The sequence below is a fragment of the Gadus morhua genome, chromosome 4 (assembly GCF_902167405.1).
Source record: "Gadus morhua chromosome 4, gadMor3.0, whole genome shotgun sequence".
Lineage (NCBI taxonomy): Eukaryota > Metazoa > Chordata > Actinopteri > Gadiformes > Gadidae > Gadus > Gadus morhua.
Genome location: NC_044051.1, coordinates 7,466,774 through 7,476,773, shown reverse-complemented (window position 1 = coordinate 7,476,773; position 10,000 = coordinate 7,466,774). Strand labels below are relative to the sequence as shown.

General features: G+C 52.0%; 1 protein-coding gene across 1 annotated transcript in view; it reads left to right on the top strand.

The window, feature by feature from the left end:
• cog5 (component of oligomeric golgi complex 5) overlaps positions 1-10,000 on the top strand; it is a 44,274-nt gene that overhangs the window by 18,565 nt on the left and 15,709 nt on the right. The window contains exons 7-11 of the mRNA XM_030354712.1: positions 1,527-1,657; positions 5,526-5,685; positions 6,846-6,958; positions 7,960-8,037; positions 9,801-9,882. Of these exons, the coding sequence (XP_030210572.1) occupies positions 1,527-1,657; positions 5,526-5,685; positions 6,846-6,958; positions 7,960-8,037; positions 9,801-9,882 (564 nt within the window). The remainder of the gene's footprint in view (positions 1-1,526; positions 1,658-5,525; positions 5,686-6,845; positions 6,959-7,959; positions 8,038-9,800; positions 9,883-10,000) is intronic.

The following is a 10,000-nucleotide window of genomic DNA, read 5'->3' as shown; positions in this document are numbered from 1 at the left end:
CACACACACACACACACACACACACACACACACACACACGAGCTGCCACAGGTCACACTTGATGCGTCCCCCGTTTCCGCTGGCGTTCGGTAAAGCTTTAAGGGAATGAGTTTGATTGCCCCCCCCCCCCCCCCCCCCCTCCTCTGCGTTAGGCTAAACCTCGCCCTACCACTTAGCAGTTGGGCTCAGCCCCTATGGAGCTGTTGCACCGGAGGTTTTTAATTGAGCTCTGCTCTGTTTCCCCTTTACAAACTCTTGGGCTGGGCCTCCTGCTGCCTCCAGAGGAACGAGGAAACCTCCTGCTGAGGCCACTCCTCCACCTCCTCCCCAATCTCCTCCTAACCTTCCTCCTCCTCTCCTACCCCTGCTGTTCCTCCTCCTCCTCCTGCTGTTCCTCCACCTCCTCCTCCTCCTACCCCTCCTCCTTCTCCACTTCCACCTCCTCCTCCTCCCCCTACTACTACCCCTGCTCTTCCTCTTCATCCTCCCATCCTCCTCATCCTCCCCCTGCTCTTCCTCTTCCTCCCCCCCTCTTTTTCCTCCTCCTCCTCCTCTTCCGTGAGGTAGAGAGTACCGTCTCTCTCGGTCCTCGCTCTCCTCGCTCTGCTCTTCTGCGTACGTGTTTCAACCTGCTTTCCTGTCCTCCAGTTCATCCCTCATCCCGCTCCTCCTCCTCCTCCTCCTCCTCCTCCTCTGTGAGGTAGAGAGTACCGTGCCTCGCGGTCCTCCTGCTCCTCGCTGTCCTCTTCTGCGTACGTATTTCAACCTGCTTTCCTGTCCTCCAGTTCATCCCTCATCCCGCTCCCCGGTAGAAGGGGCCCGCTGCATGCTGCTGGGTTCACTCACACAACACAGTCCTGGTCCCCCCAACCTGGGGCGTGCCCCCCCCCCCCCCCAGTGTTCAGGAGACAGAGCTGTTTGTCCTGTTCTGGGGGAAGCGGGGATTGTGGGGATGGGGGTTGGGGTGGGGGGGGGGGGGGGGGGGGTGGGGGGGTTTATCTTCAAAGGTTATTCATCAAAAAGTAGTTTCTCTTCTGCTCTCAGGACGGTCAGAGTATTCTTAGACTTTACGTCCCCTAAAAACACAAGATGAGCGATTCAATGGGTTTCCATTACGTTAGATTACATTGCATTGCATTTATTCTATAAAGTTAGATTGCATTCGATTATATTACAAATCGAGGAAACGATTTGATTGAGTGAGATTGTACTTTGTTGACACCAGTCTGTGATTCATTTGGTCTGATGATCTGCGTGGTTTACAGACATGGAATCGGGTCATAACTGACTCAGATGGGAGGGCTAGGTGGTGATGATGTTGTGATATTGTATCCCAAGGTCCCTGCCGAATGTTCTCCCTGATCAGTGCTGTTCATGATGACGATAATAATAATAATTGTGTGTGTGTGTGTGTGTGTGTGTGTGTGTGTGTGTGTGTGTGTGTGTGTGTGTGTGTGTGTGTGTGTGTGTGTGTGTGTGTGTGTGTGTGTGTGTGTGTGTGTGTGTGCGTGCGTGTGTGTGTGCAGACTACCTGTCCCAGGGCGTGGACCTGAGTGGGATCGAGGTGATCGAGAACGAGCTGGTGCTCATAAGCAGGTCCAGGCTGGAGGTGGAGAACCAGGCCAAGAGGCTGCTGGAGCAAGGCATGGAGATCCAGGTACACACACACACACACACACACAGGAATACACACACACACACACACACACACACACACACACACAGGAATACACACACACACACACACACACACACACACACACACACACACACACACACACACACACACACACACACACACACACACACACACACAGGAATGCACACACCCACACAAAGGAATGCACACACACACACACACACACAAAGGAATGCACACACACACACAAACACATACACAGAAACACACACACAAACAGGAATACACACACACACACACACACACACACACACACACACAAAGGAATGCACACACAAACAGGAATGCACACACACACACACACACAGTGACACAAACAGGAACACACACACACAGGAAAACACGCGCGCACGCACACGGGAACATGGGTTCCTCCACACACGTGCGCATTTGTTTTTCACACATGAGTAAGTGGAGTGTGTAGTGTGTGTTTGTGAGAGGTAACTGAAGTAAGTGTGTGAGGTGATAGAAATTCAGGCCGCTGCTCACGGTTATCTGACCTAGAAACACCCCCCTTCCCCTGTGACCCCGCCACGTGTGTGTGTGAGTTTCTTCTGAGAGAAAAGACGAAACTCCACTATACTCTACTACTACTGCTCTACCTCATTTTCTCCCAAACGTTTTTCTCGTCTCCTCTTCTCCCTGCCTCCTCGTCTCCCTCTCCTCTCCTCTCCCCTCTCCTCTCCTCTCTCTCTCTGTCTCCAATCCTCCTCTCCCTCCTCTCCTCTTCTCTCCTCTCCTCCCTCTCCCCTCCTCTCATCCCTCCTCTCCTCTCCTCTCGCTCTGCCTCCTCTGCTTCTCTTCTCTCCTCCTCCCTCTGTCTCCTCTCCTCTCTTCTCCTCTCGCCTCCTCTCCTCTCCTCCCTCTCCTCGTCTCCCTCTCCTTCTCTCCTCCTCTTTCCCCTCATCTCCTCCCTCTCCTCTCCTCTCCTCCTCTCCTCCTCTCTCCCCTCCTCTCATCCCTCCTCTCCTCTCCTCTCGCTCTGCCTCCTCTGCTTCTCTTCTCTCCTCCTCCCTCTGTCTCCTCTCCTCTCTTCTCCTCTCGCCTCCTCTCCTCTCCTCCCTCTCCTCTCCTCCCTCTCCTCTCCTCTCCTCCTCTCCTCCTCTCCTCCTCTCTCCCCTCCTCTCATCCCTCCTCCTCTCTCCCCTCCTCTCATCCATCCTCTCCTCCTCCTCAGATATAGATAAAGTCTCCCCACTGTCATGAGATGGATTGGGCTCTTAAAGACGAGCCATCTCACGTAGGCCTCGTGCCTATGGTTGAGTGGGAGCGGCGGGATGGAGATGTCTATATTTGAGGCGTATCGATTGAGATTCGAGGAGAGGCCATTAGAGGAAAACAACGCTACATCGCTGTTCCTCCTGCATGCCCCGCTCCCTGGAGGCCCGGATAGAACTGGAACTAGATACAAAACGGCCTATCCAACTCGGGTGTCTCACACCTAAAACAAATCGCAGTTCTTTTAAGAAAAAAAAAATATATGCTTTATTATATTTTGAGATAGAGGGGAGGACGTGCAGACCAAAGGCAAGATTCAAACCCGGGTTGCTGCGTTCAGGACTGAGTTTAGATGGTACGCACTCTACCCGGTGAGCCAATCGGGCGCCCCAAACATATCTCAGTACCAGCGCCTTTCAGCCGGGACTTGCTTTTCATTCACAAGTTGTGTTGAGGCTGGAGATCCACGGAGCCGATGGTTGGTATTCATAGCTCCATGAAGGCTGGAGCTGCTTGTTCGCTTGGCTCCGAGTGCGACGGCTCTGCCAACACTGTGGAATAAACAAGATCTATTCTAGAGGCATCCCAACGCACAGGCATAGAGAACAACACAGAACACACATACACACAGTGAACAACACACAACAGACAACACACAGCAAACAACAAACAACACACAACACACAAACATAGCGAACAACACACAAGAGACAACACACAGCTAACAACAAACAACACACAAACATAGCGAACAACACACAGCTAGCGACAAACAACGCACAACCCACAACACACAAACATAGCGAGCACTACACAACGAACAACACACGGTGAACATCACACCACACACGCTCACACAGTGACAGCAGGTGAAGCCCTCCCATCCGCCCTCCTCTGTTTCTCTGGCGGCTATTTCGAGGTCTGCCTTCAACTTCCTCCGTCAAGCTGAACGTGTGAACGTATGGAACTGCTATTGTGTGCATTCAATAAATGCACACACACACACACAACCACACCATACTACACACACACACACACACCATACTACACAAACCATGCTACACACACACACACATACACCATACTACACAAACCATACTACACACACACATACACACCATACTTCACACACACACACACACACACACACACACACACACACACACACACACACACACACACACACACACACACACACACACACACACACACACACACACTCTCACATGCACATCATACTACACACACCATACTAGTTGCACACATGCACAGAGACGTAGGCCCCCCCCCAGAGGCAGTGTGTGCTGTGTTATGTAAGGGGCTGGACAGTGTGGGTGCTGCAGGCCGGCTCTGGGGCCCAGAAGAAAGACTCTCCATCTGCTCCGCCCTGCTAACCCCCGCCCACCCCCCAGGACCGGCCCCCAGCGGCCGCCTCGGTGTCCCCCCCCCTCCGGCGTCCCCTCCCTCCGGCGACCACCCAGCGCTGCGTCTCCCTGGGACATCCTTGCCGTGTCTCTGTCTGTCTCTGTTACTGTCCCTGTGACTGTGTCTCTGTCCCTGGGTCTCTGTGTCTCTGTCTCTGTATCTCTGTGTCTCCTTCTCTGTCTCTGTCTCTGTCTCTGTCTCTGTTACTGTCAATGTCTCTGTGTCTGGCTCTGTGTCTCCTTCTCTGTCTCTGTGTCTGTTTCTGTCTGTGTCTCTCTGTCTGTGTGTCCCTGTGTCTGTGTCTCTGTGTCTCCTTCTCTGTGTCTGTGTCTCTCTGTGTCTCTCTGTCTGTGTGTCCCTGTGTCTGTGTCTCTGTGTCTCCTTCTCTGTTTCTGTGTCTGTCTGTGTCTCTCTGTCTCTCTCTGTCCGTGTGTCCCTGTGTCTGTGTCTCCTTCTCTGTGTCTGTGTCTCTCTGTGTCTCTCTGTCTCTGTGTCCGTGTGTCTGTGTCTCTGTGCCTCCTTCTCTGTTTCTGTGTCTCCGTGTCCCAGCAGGTAGGGCTGACGGGTTTGGAACATAGTGCCTTTCTGTTAGCGGGTTCTCGTCTATGTTTCTCTTCTCGTTTCTCCTCCTCTATCTGCTCCTCCCCTCCATTCCTCCTCCCCTCCCTCCACTACAGAACACGGTCCTCCTCTTACAAAGAGATTTTGTTTCCTTTCATAGATTCCCCGCCCTCATTAACTCTGTGAATCATATTTTTAGCTTTTTTTCACCTCCACACTGGCAGGCATGTGCGCGTGTCTGTGTGTGTGTTTGTGTGTGCTTTGAAGCTCATTAACCTGATTTGATCTATTCCAAATGTAACACTTTCTCTTTCTCTCTCTCCCTCCCTCCCTCTCTCCTCTCTCTCTCGCTCTCTCTCTTCCTGTCTCTGTCTCTGTCTCTCTCTCTCTCTCTCTCTCTCTGTCTCTGTCTCTGTCTCTGTCTCTCTCTCTCTCTCTCTCTCGCTCTGTCTCTGTCTCTGTCTCTGTCTCTCTCTGTCTCTCTCTCTGTCTCTGTCTCTGTCTCTGTCTCTGTCTCTCTCTCTCTCTCTCTGTCTCTGTCTCTGTCTCTGTCTCTGTCTCTGTCTCTCTCTCTCTCTCTCTCTCTGTCTCTGTCTCTGTCTCTGTCTCTGTCTCTCTCTAGAACCCCAGTCAGGTGGGCACGGCCCTCCAGGTGTTTTATAACCTGGGCTCCCTGAGGGAGACCGTGGGGGGCGTGGTCAGCACCTACCACGGCGTCGTCCGGGACAACGTGAGCTCCGCCCTGGACATCAGAGGTCTCACCCAGCCCACCAGCACCAGAGGTCAGGGGTCACGGCGGGGGTCACGCCCCTGTGTTTGTGTGTGTGTCTTATTGTACTGGAGAGAGAGATTGTAATTCTCCATTTATTTATTCAGTACACGCACTCACACACACACTCACACTCACACTCATGCACACGCACACGCACACACACACACACACACAGAATCTCTCTCTCAAACTCTCTCTCTCTACCTCTCTCTCTCTCCCTCTCTCTCTCTCTCACACACACACACGGTACGAATTAATGGCCTCATTTTCATTTGGAAGACAGTGGTAAATCGCTAGTTGGCCTAGTTCCTGGTTTGGCCGCGCTAAATTAGCGGGATGTGGAGCATCCCTGGCCCTGATCTGTTGGCGAGGCCCCTGGGGGGGGGGGGGGGGGGGGGGGGTAGAGAGTGTTCTCCACCACAGCGGTGCCTGTGGACCGGGGGGGGTGGGGGGCCGGGCCTGACCCAGATGTGACTGAGCACAGCGGCGTACCATAGCTCTGTGTTCACTAGGGGGTCCACCAGGACACACTCGATCCACACGGGGGCCATCTTGTGTGGTCTGCCGGTGGGGAAACCATGGCGACGCATCGGGGGATGCGTTCTAACCCGATGGGGTTGCGCTCTCATGTTTTCCCGACATACCAACATGGCCGCCAGATGCTTTCAAATTAGCGAACAAAGGCAAACGTTTGCGAACATTTTTTTATCATTCGCTAGCAACCTTCTGGTTACCAGGCAACCAATTTGACCTAGTCCTGATCCACAAGCCACCCCGAAAAAGGTTCACAGACCAAAGGCACAAGTGACGTCCTGAACGGACGGCCACAGCCGTTGCAGGTTCTTAGAGGTGATATATCTTACCTCCAGGTGTGCCATTTTGAAAATCTGTCTCTTCTGACATCCCAAGTCCACCTAGATGTGTGCTGGATAGATCAGCCTACCAGCCTACCCAGTGGACTGCAGCAAAACGTTGCTCATCTATCCGTCCCACATCTAGGGGGACACGCCGACTTGTGATGTCAGAAGAGGCCGATTTTCAAAACGTCTTTTAGCGGCTAATCGCACTCACACCGGGTGGTACAATAGTCCCCCCCTTAACACCCTCTCCGCGGGAGCCACGGTCCTCAGAAGCCTCTTCCCCAGCGTGTCTTTGTGGTGCCTTGCTCAGGGGCTCCGGGCAGGGCGGTGCTCCCCACGCCGGGCAACACGGCGGCCTTCCGGGCCGCTCTCTGGACCAACCTGGAGAAGCTGATGGATCAGATCTGCGCCGCGTGTAAGCAGGTGAGACACGGGTCCGTCATGTGGTCCAGAAGGTCAAGAAGAACCAAGATGGCCGCCAGGTCTACCAAAATGTCATCATAACAAAGAGCTATTATTAATTTATCTATTATTAATATTATTATCATAATAATAGTGAAAACATTGATGAGCAGAGCTGTTAGATGACTAGATGACTCCACCCGCGGGGCCGTAGAGCTAAAATACACCCAACACCCATCCTATTTATATAATTATCGTTATAGATCAAACAAGGAACCGATATAGATCAAACACATCCTGGAAGGCTTCCGGGTTTATCTTGGGCTGTCACTCAGGCTCCCTGCAGAAGATAGCTCCACCGGGTTGCCACGTGTTCATTTATTCCTGGGGCCCTGGTCCCTCTCTCTCTGGGCGCTGACGGAGCCATAGCCTGGCCGTCAGCGGGCTGTCTGACCCAGGGCACGCTGCCCAGGGACTGGGTCCCTGCAGAGGATCCATGGGACACCTACATTACATCTACATTCAGTTCATTCAGCAGACGCTTTTATCCAAAGTGAATTTTTAATAAGCTCAAATGTTTAGAAGAAAGAGAAACAACAATATATCGCTGTCGGTACAGTAAGGATGTTCATAGAACCCAGTGCCAAGCACCAACAATCGCTAGGTGAACCCATTCCTCTTATACAACAAAGATAGCTCGGATAAGATGCTGCACAATGCTAAGTACTATTTTTAAGTGCAGGACGTAGCAACATACAATAAGTGCGTACTTGACAATTGACAAACAACTAAATGGACTAACAGTAAAAGTCTACCAATTAAGTCAAGGTAGCTAGGGGTTGAGACCCCTTGAGACCCCATTGGACAGAAAGGAAATGTATAGCCAAATACAAGTTGTGTTTATGTGGGAGTATATAGTTATATCTGCAGATTATATGTTCTGTATTTGTCTGTTTGAGTCACTGAATCATCTTGCCCATCTAACTAAGGTCCAAATGTGGTTGACCTTTGACCCCCAACAGATCCAGCATCTCCAGAAGGTTCTGGCCAAGAAGAGGGACCCTGTCACTCACGTGTGCTTTATCGACGACATCATCAAGGTGAGAGAGAGAGAGAGGGAGAGAGAGGGAGAGAGGGAGAGAGGGAGAGAGAGAGAGAGAGAGAGAGAGAGAGAGAGAGAGAGAGAGAGAGAGAGAGAGAGAGAGAGAGAGAGAGAGAGAGAGAGAGAGAGAGAGAGAGAGAGAGAGAGAGAGAGAGAGAGAGAGAGAGAGAGAGAGAGAGAGAGAGAGAGAGACGTAACCACGGCAACAATGCTCCTAACCACTTGCATCCCTGGCAGATATTGGTAGTTTGAGACCCGGTGATCACCGTGGAAACCAGAACATCACTGTCTGGGTTCTGGACCAAGATGCCCCTTGTTATTAATGATCAATAATGCACCGACACACATGGTCTACAGACCTTTATTCGCCTGGCAACCATCTTGGATGTAGACGCTGTCACATCAGCCCACTAGCATGAAGAACCAGGATGGAACCGACATTGAACCAAGGTGGCTGCCGGGGGAATCAGGCCCTTTTGTTCATTCCATCGTTACCCCTTTTCCAACAATGCAGTTCCAGTGCTGGTTCGGAGCCAGTGCCAATCTCAAATCGGTTCCTGGCTTTTCCCCATAAATAATCCACAGCACCAACTCAACGCTGGTCCACAAACAAGAACGAGTGACGTCTAGTTCTGGGTTAGCGTCATTTTAACGCTTTAACTTGAAGTGGCTCTACTCTAGCCCTAAAGTCTGTGAAAAATCAGGCTGGTTCCTTAGGAGGTGGCGTGTAGAACCAACACTCAACCGGCACAAGCACCCGCCCGGCCCCGGGTTTGCGTTGGTGGAAAGGGGGGTATGTGTGAACGTCTGTATGAACGCGTTGTGTGAACAGTCGTATGAACTGTGTGACTTTACACTTCAGACCCTGGTTGTTCCTCTACCAGCTTTCAGTGCGTCCATCTAAAGACGAGCGAGGCAGCTCTGAGGTCGGTCGGTCGACGGTGTCCTCACCTCGGCTGTTAATGAGCGAGCGTTGAGACTGAGACGGTGGTAATGAGAGAGAGACGGAGAACTTAGAGTGAGGCAGAGAGAGGAGGGAGCAAACAAGGCCAGGGTGAGAGATGAACAGAGACAGACACACTGGGCCACATCTGGGAGGTAAATATAGCACTGAGCTGTCTGGCCTTATCTTTGCGTGTGTGTGTGTGTGTGTGTGGCACTCGCCTGTCTTTCTGTTTGCGCCCTGCTTACTGTCTGTTTGCCCGACTGTGTCTTTGTCTGCCTGTCTTGGGGTCCGTCTGTCTGGCCGCAGGTCTGAACATTCATTTATTATTCGTGGTGTTTATCCGCCGTGGATCTCTGCCCTACTGCAGTCGACAGTTTAACTACAGACCTGAGCTGTGATTGGTCCTCTCTGCCCTGTAACTACAGACCTGAGCTGTGATTGGTCCTCTCTGCCCTGTAACTTCCGACCTGAGCTGTGATTGGTCCTCTCTGCTCTGTAACGACAGACCTGAGCTGTGATTGGTCCTCTCCGTTGTGGCATGGTTTCGAATCGTTCTTGCCGATAAGAAAGACATTTCGGATTTCAAATCCGATACTTCAATGTTCAAACCACAGTCTGCCGCGTAAATCTACTGTTTACTATCAACATATGAACATATTTGCTCACTACCTTAACATTCTTCGACTTAACACACGAAACGTACATTATAACTTCCGTGCTGAATGGAAATAGACACTGCCATCTGGTGATTCGGAGGTCTGGTGTAATCGACCCTAGGCTGTCTGCTCTAACGAGGGTTTGTGGTTTCCTCCTAGGACGGCCAGCCTGACATTCTCTACACCTTCTGGAATGATGTCACCACCACGCTGTCTGTAGAGTTCCACCAAGCCACCTCAGGTAACTCCTCATCTCCTTCCCTGTCTCCTCCTCTTCTCTCTGTCACCTTCTCCTCTCCTCTCCTCTCTTCTCCTCTCCTCTCCCCTCCCCTCCCCTCCCCTCCCCTCCCCTCCTCTCC